This window comes from Hydra vulgaris, chromosome 08, assembly GCF_038396675.1.
Source record: "Hydra vulgaris chromosome 08, alternate assembly HydraT2T_AEP".
Classification (NCBI taxonomy): domain Eukaryota; kingdom Metazoa; phylum Cnidaria; class Hydrozoa; order Anthoathecata; family Hydridae; genus Hydra; species Hydra vulgaris.
Genome location: NC_088927.1, coordinates 35,592,501 through 35,607,836, shown reverse-complemented (window position 1 = coordinate 35,607,836; position 15,336 = coordinate 35,592,501). Strand labels below are relative to the sequence as shown.

Genomic DNA, 15,336 nt, shown 5'->3' with positions numbered 1-15,336 from the left:
ACCAAGCAGATCTTTTCACTATGGGAACTACAATATCAAGAACTGGTTTCTTCTGGATTTTAAGGAGTTAAAATCCAGAAGAAACCAGTTCTTGATACTGTAGTTCCAGTACAGTAGTTGATATTGTAGTAATTGCATCAAATTTCAACAATTCATGTAAGATTTTGAAAGTTGATGCGAGATAGCCCATGCAGAGAAACCCATGTTCTGCAAGATCTTAGTGCTGTTGTGAGCCATCTGCTATGGCAAACAGGTCCTATTTCTAGCATTGCTAACTGCTAAGATAAATTACCAGACCTTATTGTGTTGATTATTCAGTAAGCATAGCTTTGATCAGTACTCTAACTTCTGGGCTAAGAACAGGTATGGGAGGTCCAATATCAATCTTTGTAAAATTAGGATTGATTTTCTGTAGCTGCATTTAACATCTTTTCAAGTGGTCCAGACCACTTACTTTGATATTTTGTTGGGCCATTTAAGTTTATAACTGAGTGCCTTAACCCTAACTCATTAGTGTGAAAATCACAAACAATCCACACTAATCTCCTTCACAATTTTCTTTCAACATATTGCATCACACCACGTTCATATCCAGTATTTACATTTGTGCTGTCTCCTCCAATGGCTTTCAATTGAATTCCTAAATTTTTTTCCATCAACCAGTTGACCAGATGGTCTTCAATTATCTCAGTATGATTTCTCTGATCCCTCTATCTAGAACAAAGTGAAATAGATATCTACCACCTGGTTCAGTAACTACATAGAAATGTTCTTCCTTGATAGTACAAGGGAAATATTTGTTATTAAATTCTCAAGATCTTTATCAAATTTTTCACTTAATTCTAATGGTAACTTCTCTTGTGCCCTTTTGTTGTGATCAATAACTAGCAATGTATTATTCTTTGTTATAATTCTAGCATCAATTTTTTTTAAACATTTTTGCTTCCAACAAGGCTGCAAGCAACCACTACTAGAGTTGGAAGTTACTGGAAGAGAAAAGATGAAGACTGTAGAGCAAGATAACGATTGACAGACGACTTAAAAGATTGCAAATTATATGAATCAGGAAAACAAAATGAAGGAAGCGAATTCCAAAGAACTGATGTTCGAGGAAAGAAACTCGACGAATAAGAGTTTTTGAAGCACTTAGGAACAGTCACAGGAAAAGGATGAGACTTAATTGAACGACGAGTAGCTCTTTGGAGTAGTACCCATTATAGCATTTCTAGAAAAGAGAAAGAGAAGCAACATTACAACGATGTGATAGTGGTTGAAGGTTGGCTGCAAGTGCAGGTCCAACTATATTTACAATGCGTTTTTGCACCTTGTCTAAAAGAGAAAGAGCATCATTGGCAGATCCCAGTATTCCATACAAGGCTGGATTTATCAAACTTGATAAAGAGATGCAACCTTAGCAGATACTAATTTTGCAATGGATTTGATATACGGTTTCCAAGAAAGATCGGAATTAAGAGTTAATCCTAAAAGATGAAGGGTAGATGACTCATTGAGTACATTACTGTTCATAAATATAGGAAGATCTAAACTATTGCAATAACAATTGGCTGAAAAAAATTGGGTTTTATCTAAATTAAAGTTCACTAGCTACTGTGAGCCCCATGCTGTAGCAGAAGTGAGATCCTTTTCAAGCTCAGATGACCCCTCCAAGCAATCAGAGAGCATTGGCTTCTTATCATGACAAGAATAAATGGTAGCATTATCAGCAAACAATGCCACCTTAGATGTCAGAATATCTGGAAGATCGTTAATGTAAATTAAAAAGAGTATAGGACCAAGGATTGAACCTTGAGGAACCCCTGAAGTTACAGAATAAGAAGAAGAGTGCTGTCCATCGAGGATAACTTTTATACTACGATTAGAAAGGAAGGATTCAACAATCTTAAAGATGTTACCAGATACACCATAAGAAGAAAGCTTATGGAGAAGACCAGCATGCCAAACTTTATCAAAAGTTTTAGAAATGTCAAGAGTAATGACCTTAACCTCTCCACCTTTATCTAATGCGCAATAAAACCTATCTGTTATTACTGTTAGCAAATCAGCTGTAGAACGAGAAGATCGAAATCCATATTGATGGTTAGAATATAAGTTATTAGATTCAAGATGAGAAATTAAGTGTTTGCTAATCAAAGATTCAAAAACCTTGCTTATGATAGGATGAAGACTAATGGGACGGTAGTTAGACAAATCAGATCGCTCTCCAGAATTTTTGAAAATAGGGATAAGAGATGCCGCTTTCCAGCAGGCTGGAAATAACTATATAACAAGTGCTTATCAGGCATCTGATAAGCACTTGTTATATAGTTTTGAAATTATAGATAACAGCTCCGGAGAACATTTCTTCATGACTATAACAGATATGCTGTCCAGATCCCAAGCTGTAGAAGAGTCTAAGCAGAAAAACCACTTTAGATACAGAAGCTGGAGTGATACAAATAACAAGCAATGGATCAACATGTTTGTTGGCTATATCAGGTAGAACGCAACTAGTGGAATCATGAGATGATATTGATAAAAAGTTATAAGCAAACAATTCAACTTTGTCTTTAGGTGAGGTGACAAAATCTGAACTATACAAGAGAGGTGGAATAACAGATTTGCTCTTATTATAGATAGTGTTAAAGATTCTCCAGAAGTCGCGAGAGCCTTATTTTTGTGATGAGATACAAGATTTCATATCCTGAGAATAGCGGGCTTGGGCATTAGACAAAACCTTTTTACAATGGTTTCTAGCAGTAATAAACAGATGTCTGGTTTTTGGAGAACTGTTTTGCTGATAGATATGGAAGTAACGATTTCAATTGGAAATTGCATCAGCACAATGTGAGGAAAACCATGGAGAAGAGTGAGGCTTGACCTGGAATCGTTGAAAGGGAATAAAAGATTCTGTACCAGCCTGAATCCAAGAAATTATGTAAGAAGCACATTTGTCAGCAAGAAGATGAAGGCTTTCTACCCAAGAGCCACCACAAAGAAAATCACGGAAAGAGTCCCAGTCAGCTTTAAGGTAGTTGTATAAGGTACGATGATAGGGTGATTCAGATGATGAAGAAGAATGAGATAATAGTTATAGAGAGATCCAATCGTGTACCTAAGAGTGAATGTGGAGGAACTGAGCATTGACTAGGATCAGAAACAAGACATAAGTCGAATAGAATAGATAAATGATTCAGGTTGTCTGGAAAGCAAGTTGGAAAGTTAACTATTTGAGTTAGATATTGAGAAAGGCAAAAGTTGTGGGCTTTAATGCCTGCAGAGTCACTGACAATAGTGCCAAGCCATTCAGTGTGATGAGCATTAAAGTCACCAACAACAACAATATTGGTTTATGGATAGAGTGAGAGTCTTGATATTCTCTCTTTATCCATCAGCCCATCAAAAAAAGAGCAGTCTTGAGATGAAGGAGAGCGAACTTTTTGCTGATGATTTAAAGTTATACAGTTTGTATCGCGATATGAATCATAGCCACGATTTAACTGTTGTTCTTGATAGAATAATTATTTGGTTGGATACTTGGCAATTGCCAATTGTCAGCAAGAAATGTTTTGCACACAGAATAGCACTTTCTCCATTGCATAGTATTAGTTTTAATTACAAGTTAGGTGATTGTATTCTAGCTTGGTCATTTAACCCAAAAGATCTTGGAGTTATTATGGACTCCCGCCAAAACTACAAAAAACACATTGCCAGAGTCATTCATGTAGCAAATACTAGAGCATACCTAATCTTAAAATGCTTTTAAAACTCGCAATCCTATTATATTAGTACGTGCATTTACCACTTATATAAGACCAATTATTGAATATTGCTCTCCAGTTTGGTCGCCACACCAAACTATGTTAATTAAATCTATTGAAAATATTCAAAAACAATTCACTAAAAAAATTGCTAATATTAGTTGTTTAAGCTATTCTAGCCGTTTACAGTTGCTTGGTTTGGATTCTCTGGAACTCAGACGTTTAAAACATGATATAGTCATATATTTCAAAATTGCATAATTTGGTTTGCATAGATAAAAACTTGTTTTTCAAAATTAACAATAATAATTATACCCGTGGTCATACTTTTAAGATTCGAAACCAACGATGTCAACTCGACATTCGCAAATATTGTTTTTCTCAATGAGTTGTAAATATCTGGAATAATCTGACATCAGAAGCTGTAAATGCTGACAACATTTGTATTTTTAAAAATAAAATAAAATCATGCAATTTTGATAAACATTGTGTCTATAAAGTAAATGAATGAAATCTTGAATGTTTCTATTATAAACTATATTTATTCCTATGTACTTTGTCTTCTTATTTAAGGGCATATTGTCAGTGTCTATTTATTGGACCTGTATGTCCTTTAGAACATGTATTTTTTTTTTTAATTTGTTCTAATAAATCTTTATTTATTTATTTATTTACAACCATACTTTGAACAAAACATTATTTCAGATTTGCAAGATAAAATATCAACAAGTTTGTTGATTTTTAATAAAATTTTAATTAAATAATTCAAGAATTCAGCATTAAAGTTTAGCTTTAATGCTGAATTCTTGAATTATTACTGGATGTACAAACTTGCAGTTAGCTTTTTCCCACTGAGAAGGCTGGAGTCATATCAGTAACATATCAACATTATAGTTTCTTTTATTTTGATTACTTGTCTCTCTCAAAAAAATCCCATATCGTAAAATATCTCTTGCAGTAGAGAGCTCAGATGATAAAAGTTGTTTTCCTCTTCCAATAAATTTATTTAAGTGAGTAGCTGGTGTATTTCTTGTTTTTTTTTGGTGCCAATAAAGTTAATTTTAATTAAATACTGATTAAATGGAATTTATAAGTTGTTAAGTACTGTTGTAGTAGTAAGTATATATATATATATTATAAGTTGTTAATAAAGTTTTGTTGAAAGTCTTTTTACTATTTTTAATCATAAACAATCTTAAAAATTTTTAGAATCTTAAAAACTAAATTCTAATAGGTCTGAAATAAATTTCATTCACTTAAGTTTCTTTTATAACAGAAATGTAAAATACGTCATGATTTTAAATATTTTTAAAACATTAACAAATTAATACACATAAAAACAATAAAAAATGTAGCTACTGCTTAATTTAAAATTTTTTTAAAAGTATCACTCCATTTCATATATAAACTGATAGCATTATTTTATAATATAGTTTTTTTTTTTTCCAAATATTTGATTTTAGTCCTTCAATTTACACGCCCTAATCAGCATGTGCCATGTGAATCATGTAATCAGCATGTGCCATGCAAATCAACTCTTCATTTGCATCGTAGTTTATTAAACAGGCGATACACAAGTGAAGCTTTGTTATACAAGTGCAGCTTTGTTATACATAAGAATATTTTGAATCTTAGTTTATTAAACATGTTGTTATATATAAAAAGTTTTATATAATAACAAATACTTTGTTATATATAAAAAGTTTTTAAAAGTTTATTAAATATGTTAAAATGTTTAAAATAATATCCTCAAAAAAAAAAAAAATTAGAAACTCACTTAGGATCTTGACCACAAACAATCGAAGGTTTATACGTAGTGAATGACGACTAAATATATAAATAATCATCTTTTATTTTTAACTTTTTTTTATTTAACGTTTACATAATTCATTAATTTAATGTAATCAATCAAAAGTGTAACTTTAATCAACTTTCAAATGACATTTATTATAAGGGCAACAACATTTATTAGATCAGGACAAGAAATTAACAATAGCAAAAAAGTAAAAAAACAAAGTTGAGTGAAAATCAAATTATGAGTTATTGAATCAAATTAGCTTTGCCAAAATTTATTTTGGCAAAGCTAATTTATTTTGGTTATTTCAAAATAATTTTGCAGAGTTACTTATTTCGTTTCAAAGCCTTTGTAAAACTTAACAATATTACACAATCAAATATCTAAGTTTTTAGACATGACAAAAAAACTTTATTGGTGTTATATCATATTTACTATATAGGTTGGCTTTTAATAAACCCGCAATAGAACTTGTGTCATGTTATCTCCTTGTAAAGACAATAGAACTTGTGTCATGTTATCTCCTTGTAAAGACAATAGAACTTGTGTCATGTTATCTCCTAAGCCATGTAAATAAGAGTAGTTTTTACATTAGTTTAAAAATGTCAACAGCCACAGCTGATTCTATTGCATCTGATAATTCATTATGATTATTCGTGGTATAGCAGTGTATAAGGTATTCAAGGATCAATGACCATGCTTTTGCCACAACTCGTCAATTAATTTCTAAACATGTAAAATATCTTCAACAATGTTAATATGAGAAACTTCAATTACTGCTGCTTGCATACTTATCTGCGGTAACATTCTTATAAACTTCTATTACTTATTTGTTAGACCAAAACCACTTTTTGTCAAACATATAAATTTTGTTAAAGATGCAAATGATAAAAAACAACAACTAATCTTAAAAAAAGGAACTATTAGCAAAATTACAGTATGAACATTTACCACAGATGTATTTAAACCTTTAAATTCCTCCTACTACTTTTATCACAGGGGAAGTGTTGATTATTTTATTTTATGAACAATTATTACAATTAATAACTAGAACATGAAAGAATCCAACATTGTTGTAAACAATAATATTTTAAAAAGTTTTTAAAAATATTCTCCTTTACAATAAGGTTGCCAAAGCAACATGAACATACAAGGGTTTACAAAATGCTCTCAAGTAAATAATAAAATTTTTGTTTGTGGTTTTTAGAAAATTGAAACAAAAGTTTTTCTTCTACTTGAACATAGAGATTTTTTGAAATCATAAAAAAATTTTTTTTTTGGAAGCCATTCTGCTTTTTAGTTGTTATAAAGTTCAATTTTTTGCTTATTTTTTATGTATCAATAAATAATGCTCTGATACAATAACATACTCCAACAGTAGCAACATGAATCTATGTAAGTAGATCTACAAAGTTTTCAATTTTTCAATTTCTTTGAAAGCAAATGAGATAAATAAACAAATAAAAGCATGATAAAAAAAATAAATATAGATGCTTGTGGTTGCTATGGTGTTGCTAAGATAAACAATATTGCTAATACAAATTTTTATCACACTTCCGAAAAAAAATTGCTTTATACATACATCAAAAGAAAGAGGATTTATATTTATTAGAAAAGTTAAAAAACTTTTCACATTTTGGTCCAAAATTAATATTTTAATTGTGTTCTACTACCTTGAAGTGATTTTTCAACAAAATATGAATTTGGTTAATGAACTCATTTTGTATAAGTAATGTAAAAAATATTCATTTGATTTTAATTATTTCTAAGGCTCACTACTTTTAGTTTTAACTTTTTTAAATTGCTTATTTTAAAAAACTTATTTTAAAAAACGCATTGTATCTTTACTTATAAATATTTTAAAATCTATTTGTCAAATGGAGTTAGATATTGTCATAAACAGACCCACAAAATTTAATTTGTAGATTTTAGTCTAACTCAAGATAATGTGTTTTGAAACATAAAGAATTAAGTTTTTTTACATTGTTTTTACACCATTATAGATTTTTGGTAAAGTTTTTCAAAGTTTTTTTTTTTTCAGAAACATTTTTTTCCTCCCTTAGTGATAACATTTCTGGACATTTTCAACAGTTTTTTATAAAATTCATGAAAAATGTCTCTTTAGTGGTCAACTGCCTCTTTTTTTTGCATTCTACCATCTTGTTTGCAAAATAAATTTTGACACAGCTATATTGTTTCAATAAACAATAATTTTCATTATAACTTTATTATAACTCACAATTAAAATGGAAAAAAAAAACAAAAAAAAACAAAACAAAAAAACACAAAGCAAAATTAAGGAAAACCAAATTATGGTTTAATTAAACAAAATAGCTTTTTATTTTTTTGCAGATAAAATTTATTTGCAGATAAAGTTCAATTAATGAAATTTTTAAAGTTCATTAAATAAAATTTTTAAAAAGAGTTAATATTTAAGATTTTATGAATCCAACTAAATAGCTGTTTCTTAAAGTAATAATTGAATACTGTGTGGTAACATTAATCACCTTTTTGAACTTTAGAACTTTCCAGAACTTGTGGAAAGTTTATAAAACTTCTAATTAGCTATGTTTTCTAATAATTTTCAGATTTTTTTACCTGCACTTAGAACCCTTCTGCATTGATGAAATCGTTGTTTTAAAAATTAAATTAACACTGTAATAATGTATACAAATACTATGTTATACTATATAATGTTATACTATATACTAATAATGTATATACAGCCTATGTTATACAATGTACAAATGTTCGACATACTTTTGCCATGCCATTTTAAATTTTACAAATTTACTACTACAGAGTCTCAACTGCATAGAATTGTCAATCAAAACATAGGTATCTAAACTAAGATAATCTAGGGTTAGCACTAGTAAACTAAGATGATCTAGGGTTAGCAGTGAACTTAGGGGTTAGCAGTGGTGAATATAGAGTTAGAAGTAGTGAACTTTAATCAAACTGAATGAATAAAAATGACTGAATATTTAGGCAATAATATTGCCTTAATATTCACTATTTAGCAATAATATTGCCTCGATAATCTCGAAGCTGAATATTCTACTTCTTCAAGAATTCATCAACTTTTGAGATAAATGGCCAACTCTTTATAAATTGCAAGGAAATGTATATAACAACGTAATCACTGTAATTTAGTCAATATTTGTACAAAAAACTTAACATAAAACCTAAACTCTTCAAGTATGATCAAGCTCTTGAAATCAAATCAAAGACATTAAATAATTTTTCTTGTACAGTGGACAAGTTTACCTGTCGAACAGAGGTTACAAAGATTTTACATTAATATTTGTTTATTATTATTTGTCATCTGAAAACAGGAACACAAAAATCAACCAATTGCAACTTACATGCAATTTACTTGGGTTGCAACTTACATGGTTTTCAAAAAAGGTGTCAGTGTTTTTGGTGTGCATTATTGAGGTCATATAAAAAGCTCTTTTTTACTACTTTGAATTGAATAGAAGGAAATAGGTAACAGCATAGCATAGCTGCTTAGGATGTAACATAGCTAGCGGCTTAGGATGCCCTAACTATAATTAAGTAAAGTTTTCTAATTATCAAAAACAAAGTTTCTCCAAATAAAAATATTTTATCAACTTATTGCACTCTTACCACCAAATATCATAACTATCATCATTACCACCAAATATCATCATTATGATCACCACTTCCACCACCACCACCACCACCACCACCACCACCACCACCATCATCATCATCATCATCATCATCATTACCACGAAATATTATAACCATCATCATTACCACAAAACATTATCACCATCATCGTTACCACCAAGCATCATCAGTATACTATGTCCCAGATAACACTTTTTTAATTTCTGGCCGGATACTGGATAACCGAATAATTGAAAGCTATCCGGCCGGATATTTTCATAGATATTTGTATCTATGGAAAAAATGATTTTATTAAAAAACCTTCAATATGTATTTTGATGTCAAGTATTTTAAAACTTTGCCACTGTAAACATTTTAAAATGAAAAGTTTTATATAGAATCTTTTTAAAATAAATAATCCCTCCGAGTCGACAACAGCTTGTATTCAATGTAGAAACCAAATAAAGGGGATCTCATAATTCTAGTCAAAAATCGTTTTTACAATTCCATTGCACAACCACATCAAAAAAAAATTTTTTTAAATTGTATGAAAAGAAAAAAAAAGAAAAATTAATCTTCAACTTCTTTTAACAAGATTGTTTGTAAAGCAGCATGTTAATTGTGAAGAAAATGTGTGAAATGAAAAAGCAAATATTGAAGTTAGACAGTTGGTTTTAAAGTTACTGATTACTGATTACTGATTACATTTTTTGAGTTTATGCACCAGTGTGATTCTTTATAAAACTGGAGCCTCAATCTTACACGGGGGCAAAACATTTGTGGTGCTTAATTCAATTCTCTCGCTTCCTTTTTGAAAGTGATCAACTTATAGTTGATAAATGCATTCAAAGAAATACATATTATGGCTACCCAGAAAATATTTTGATATCAATTTTGATGGATGAACGAAAAGAAATAAGAGAACTAGCAGAAAAATTAAATTTGCAAGGCGATGCACAGTTTCAAATTCTACAGAAGTAAGAAAATTCAAAATTTCTCCTCTAAACTTTGATGCAGTTGATTACTATAGTTTTATAAATTGGAAGGAACACCCAAGGACTCCACCGCCTATGTTAAAAGAGTTAAGTGATAATTTCATTGAAAATGCAATACAAAATATGCAAAAATTGACTCTAGATGATTTTCCATACGTAATTATTTTCCATATGTAATTATAATAATTGGAATATGTAATTATAATAATTGGAATATGTAATTATAATAATTGGAATATGTAATTATAATAATTGGAATATGTAATTATAATAATTGGAATATGTAATTATAATAATTGGAATATGTAATTATAATAATTGGAATATGTAATTATAATAATTGGATTAATTGATCAATAAACTCTTTTTTTTTTCATAGAACTTCATAGAACTTTTCATAGAAAATAAGTACAATAAAAAGTACATATAAAATGGCATTTAAAAAAATTTGTATTGCTCATGAGAAATGTTATTCTAGTTGGGTAGACCGAGGTCAAAAGTAACAGGGCTCGGTTGTATCAGTGTGAATATCTCTGTACATACTATAGATAGGACGCCACCATATTCTTTGATTTTTAACTACAACCGATATCCACTGTTGCTTTAGTTTGTTTGCGACCGGCGCACTAGTCGTTCACATATTCTGTGGTGCATGATGTTTATTTGTGCAAAACTAACATTTTCACACCGTATTTGGAAGAGAATAAAATAATTTCTTTATCAGGTGAGTACATTCTGTTTTGGTAATTTCAAAATATTGTTATTTTTACGCAATTTAGTGTAAATTTAAATTATCTTTACCACGATTAAATAAAAAAAATATAATGTCAAACAAAAATGAACCTACTGGGGCGGTTGTATCAATGAACTACACAAAATCCTGGGGTCAATTGAACCGATTCAACAGACCCCAGGATATTATTTTTAATATTTGTTATGGTTTATTTGCATTCGAACTAACAAAATAAATATTTTTTATGTTCGTAGTGGTTAGTACCTCTGTATTTTACTTTTAATTATGCAGGTTTCATATTTTAAGTTTTTTTTATATAATATTTAGCAAATGTTGACAAGAGCACAAAAAATGTCAAAAAAACTTATTGAATACATATTAAATTCATTGTTATAAACTAATATCGATTTTTTCTACTTCAGGAGGCCCCAAAACTGCATAAAAAGAATAGATAGGGGTAGCCAACCCCAATCTTTGTCAAATTTGAACCATAAGACATATGCAACATAGATGAAACCGGTGTCATGATGGTACAGAAACCATGAAAATTGTGACGAAAAGAGGATCTCATCAGGTCGGCGCCTTAACTTCTGCCAAACGTGGAAATCTGGTTATTGTTCAAACGGCTTTACCAATAGCATTCACGTCTACTAATATTCAAGCTGGGTTTAGGTGTACCTGTATTTATCCATATAATAGACAAGTTTTTACAGACTTAGATTTTGCGCCATCATTTGTTACGGACAGACCAATGCCAGAAGATAGACCAATTCGAGAAAACAGACCAGTTACAGAAGACAGTCTATTGATAAATGGTAGACAAATGTCAGAAAACAGACTACAAAAATTTGCAGATGATCCAATACCGTCCACGTCAACAGTTTTTAATCCTGAGAGCGTTTGCCCATTCTTGAAAGCTCCACCTAGAAAGGAAAGGAGGAAAAAGGAAAAGAAAGTCGGCTGTGTACACAGATACACCTGAAAAGGAAAAAATCAGAATGGATAACCGTGAAAAGGTCATGAAAATGGATAAAAACAAAACATGCAGCTAAAAAAAGCAAAGTAAGGAAAAACATAGACAGCGATGACGATAGCGATGAATGTTTATGCTTAATTTGTTTGACGCCTTTCTATAAAAGTAAACCTAATGAAAAGTGGGTTTAGTGCATGGACTTTGTTACTTTATGTAATTTTGATGAGAAGTTCCTAAATATTTTTTGTTACGGGATCATTGTAATTTATTTTTGTTTATTTAGTAAGTAATGTAGTAGAGCTAAATGTTAATCTATAATTTATTCTTAAATCATAGGTTTCGATGTCATTTTTTGTTTTTGTGATTGGCTGTATATTTTCTTTATTACCTTTTTTGAGATATTGTTTTTCATTTGTAAATGTCATAAGAGAGAGAGTCAGAGTTTATTTTTTGGATACAAAAATACTTAAATAGGTTAAGTACCTTGTTTAAGTGTCTCGTTTAAGTGTCTCGTTTAAGTGTCTCATTTTTTTTAATAATATTTTTACACTTCGAAATATTTTTGTTAAAAGTGAAATATATTTTTTAGAATTTATAGATTTTTTTCTATATATTACAATATTAGCTGCATGTTTTGTTTTTATCCATTTTCATGACCTTTTCACGGTTATCCATTCTGATTTTTTCCTTTTCAGGTGTATCATATACATATGATATATATATATATATATATATTCTATATATTTTTTCTATGTGGGTATAAAAACATGATATATCGGACCTCGTTTGCTTTATTGTTCTATTAATAAAAAAGATTAGTTGAAAATGTGTCTTTGAATGAAAGTCCCTATGGAAAGACCAGTAATTCCTTAATAGCCTGCCGCGATACAATCAACACCTAGAGGTGGTTCACCTGCCGCAAGGTCCGGGACGGTTGTATCACTTTCCCATTTTGTGAATTTTGTTTCTATTTCTCAGTTATTAATGTTTTGAAATCCGTCATATTAGATTCATTTAATAGCTGAATATATTAGCTATACAGATACACTGTTGCTTTTTGTGTATGTTGAATAGTCTCTTGGTAATTTTGGCTCAAAGTTAAATTGATACATTCGACCCCGGCCTACCCTACTTGTAATTGTGCTACTGCTTAAAATTTTGGGTTTTAAAGCAATCTTAAAGGTTGACCAGAAAACAACAAAATATTGTATTTTTTTGCAGATCAAAAACATTTATATATCATATATTGTAATACCAAAAATGGCTTATTTTCAATCAGATGGCGGCAGGGGAAGGAAAAAATAATTTTAATTTTTTATTTTATTCCAATGATGTTTAGATATTAGAGCATCATTATTTTGCTATCCAAACTAATTTGAACGAAAAAAATGCAATGATGATCTACCCTTTTATATAATTATATATAATTATATATATATATATATATATATATGTGTATATATATATATATATATATATATATATATATATATATATATATATATATATATATATATATATACATATATATGTATATATATATGTATGTATATATATATATATATATATATATATATATATATATATATATATATATATATATATATATATATATATATATATATATATATATATATATATATATATATATATATAAATATATATACAGGGTGTTAGCCAGCCTGATGGCGCCGCGTATAACGCGGTTTCCTAATTGGTTTAAAATTCCCAAAGGTTTTTAAGATCATGGTAAAAAAAAAAAAGAAATCAGTCTCAGATTTAAATTGTTGCACTAGACTAGTAAAAAATGCAATTAGTACGCGAGACAAGAGAATGAATTAAGTTAATCAATTAAGAATTAAAAACAATTTTTTAAAGTGAAAAAAAAGTGTCGTCATTAACAAGCAAGATCATTCATTCAAAAGTTGAAAAAAAAAATGTTTTTAATTTTTAATTGACGTCAGTTATTCTCCAGTTAAAATTGTTCAATACGTTTAATAAATTATTTTATTAATCTATTTTTGTTATTCAAAAACTCTTTATTTACATTCTTGCTTTTAATCTTGAGTTAGGAGGTACAAATAAAATTTGCATATTAATAAACATTATAATATAAAAGAAGTTAATATCGTCTTTATATTAAAAGATTTATTAATAATTTTGGTAAAATAAGTTAGCTGGGAAAGTAAACCGAAAACAAAAAAAAACTCAAAAATAAAACTTGCAATGAAACGTATTATATATGTTATATTTGCGTAAAACATAAAAGAAGATAATTAAATAATATTATTAATTATTAACCAATGTTTACAATAATTACAATAATTAATTTTTTTTAATTTACGTAGATATTTAATGTATATTTGTGAATTAAAAAAAATCGATCTGTCCCTTAAATGTCTTTGTTACTTACTCGGTGTAGTTAAGGCAATTTTAAAATACTATAGCGCCTGTATGATATTTTGTTGACTACTACACATTTCCGTTAAATGATCAGGTCTGTGAATAATGAAAAGACGGAAAAAATAAAATGATAAATTTTGCGGTATCATAAAATAAAAATATTTGAAGCGAAAAAACCCAGATTGTAGATTTTTTTTTCTAAATCTTCTTAAAATCCTAATTCGCTTGTCTAAATTCGTATAAGATTTTAAATAAATACAATTTTTAGGTAAAATGAACATCATAGATTAAAAACTTTTAACGTTTATTGGCGCTTTTTCTTGATTGCAAGTTCTTTTTTGGTCGGAATTCTTGTATTTTTTGTAAAAATTGATAGAAATATTGTATTTTGACAAGCTATATTAGCTAATAGGTCAGAAACAGTTAGAACAAGGATCTATAGTAAATTAAGGCACTTTTTCAAAAGATTTTAACTAAATTCATGTTAACGTCGATGAGCGAAAGTGATCTAAAGGCTCCAAAATAGTATTCTTTGTATTCACAATTTGGGGTAGTAAAAAGAATTAGAAAATTATATAAAAAAGAGAAAAACTCTTCAAATATTAAAAAAACCTGAAGCAAAAAAAAATATAACATCTAAAGCTTTTGTTTGGACATAATACGCTTATAAAATCATGCCAATTTCAAATAAATAAATTCAAATAATTTGTAAATCGCCTTAACTACACCGAGTATTTAAATAAAAGTAGCATTATATTTGACGTAAATTAGCGAGCCAACCAATTTTTCAACAAAAGGTTATTAAAAATTCGGAAACTTTAATTTAACTTTCATTTAAAAGCTATCGATTTAAATAAGTTTTTTACTATTTGAATTTATCTTATGATAAAAATTGTAATATAAAATATGATGAACAATAATACTATTACCTATGTAAGAAAGTTAAAAAATTTTTTTAACTATTTTAAAATTTTTCGTTTTAAAATACTAAGTATTTTAAATCTGATATATTTGAAATCTTTCCATATAATTAGGGTTGTCAA

The 15,336-nt window shown here is 28.7% G+C and overlaps 1 protein-coding gene across 3 annotated transcripts in view; it reads right to left on the bottom strand.

Annotated features, from left to right (window-relative positions):
• The window catches only part of LOC100211857 (inactive rhomboid protein 1), an 87,744-nt gene that overhangs the window by 13,891 nt on the left and 58,517 nt on the right, over positions 1 to 15,336 (bottom strand). For all 3 annotated transcript variants that reach the window (XM_065803568.1, XM_065803566.1, XM_065803567.1), the window contains one exon: positions 5,536 to 5,585. In XM_065803568.1, coding sequence (XP_065659640.1) covers positions 5,536 to 5,585 — 50 coding nt within the window. The remainder of the gene's footprint in view (positions 1 to 5,535; positions 5,586 to 15,336) is intronic.